The sequence below is a fragment of the Myotis davidii genome, unplaced genomic scaffold, assembly GCF_000327345.1.
Source record: "Myotis davidii unplaced genomic scaffold, ASM32734v1 scaffold172, whole genome shotgun sequence".
NCBI lineage: Eukaryota > Metazoa > Chordata > Mammalia > Chiroptera > Vespertilionidae > Myotis > Myotis davidii.
In genome coordinates this window covers 3,856,745-3,858,065 of record NW_006284343.1, presented here as the reverse complement: position 1 = coordinate 3,858,065, position 1,321 = coordinate 3,856,745, and the positions used below count along the sequence as shown (strand labels likewise).

Genomic DNA, 1,321 nt, shown 5'->3' with positions numbered 1-1,321 from the left:
GTGAGGGAGGCCTGCCCCGGGGTCCACCTGAGCCGCCCGCCAGCCCTGCTGCCCGGGCCCCCCCATTCCCCCCCTCAGCCACCCCAGCTGTCCTAGGGGGGTTCTTCCTGGGCTGGGGATCCTCGAGGGGAGGCCCCGGCCCAGCTCCTGAGGGTCTCCCAGCTGGCAGGGGGGACCGGGCTGTCACCCATGAAGCCCCCTGGGGTGGTGAGCCCTGTGAGTGGAGCTCTGAGGGCCCCAGGGGGGAACTGACTCAGCTGGTGGTGCTGGAGGGGGGGAGGCGGGGAGAGAGCTCCAGTGTGGGAGCCCCGCCCCCATGGCCCCAGGTGTACTACAAGCGGGCGGACATGGCCATCGGCTCCCTCACCATCAACGAGGAGCGCTCTGAGATCGTGGACTTCTCGGTGCCCTTCGTGGAGACGGGCATCAGCGTGATGGTGGCGCGAAGCAATGGCACCGTGTCCCCGTCGGCCTTCCTGGGTGCGGCTCGGCTAGGGGTGGCTCTGGGCAGAGGGGCCTACACGGGGGCTGTGCGGAGCTCGGGGGAGATGAGGAGTAAGATGAGGAGTGTGGGGTGGGCCCTCCGGGGCAAGCACAGCAGCCTGGGTGCCTCTGAGCCTGAGTGTGGTGCACGGGTGGGGGCGGGAGGGGAGTGGGATAGAGGGTGGCCCCAGGTGAGGGACAGAAAGCCAGGAGGCAGCTGGCCTCAGGACACGCCTAGTCGGCTGGGACAGCAGAACAAGGGAGAAGCTCCTGGGGGCACTGGAGAAACCTCTGAGCGTGGGAAGTGGTGCTCGTTTCTGACTTGACTAGGAAATCGGCATTTGCAGGGCAGCCCCTGTGCCAGGTGCCAGCTGGGCACTGGGACACAGCGACAGTCCCGGCCTCCCCAGAGCGCCCCGCCGGGAGGTCAGCTGGGACTTGCAGTGTGGGGTTACAGAGAGCCGTGAGGACAGGGGAGCCTCTCGGCCAGGAGTAGAGGAGGGAACCCCAGCTCTGCCCCTTCCTGCTGTGTGGCCTTGGGCAAGTTGCTGAACCTCTCTGAGCGGGGTTCCTTTGCCACTTCATAGAGAGGCATCATGGCAGCGATGGCTTCTACTCGGGGGGCCTGAAAGGATGTGTCAGAGACCTCAGCTCGGCCTCCCAGCTCCTCGGGCCTTGGCTTCTGTGTCAGGAGGAGTGAGACATGACCTCCGAGGCCCAGGGAGCACAGCCAGCTCATCCCCGTGGGGCCAGGGAGGGAGCTCCAGGGCAGGAGTGTGGGCAGCGGGGCTGGCGCAGAGGGTGGCGAGGAGGACAGAGCAGTTCCTTGGGTTTGCTG

At 67.1% G+C, this 1,321-nt stretch overlaps 1 protein-coding gene across 1 annotated transcript in view; it reads left to right on the top strand.

Moving 5' to 3' along the window:
* GRIN2C (glutamate ionotropic receptor NMDA type subunit 2C) overlaps positions 1-1,321 on the top strand; it is a 21,001-nt gene that overhangs the window by 7,503 nt on the left and 12,177 nt on the right. Inside the window, exon 9 of the mRNA XM_015570559.1 lies at positions 265-480. Within this exon, the coding sequence (XP_015426045.1) occupies positions 265-480 (216 nt within the window). The remainder of the gene's footprint in view (positions 1-264; positions 481-1,321) is intronic.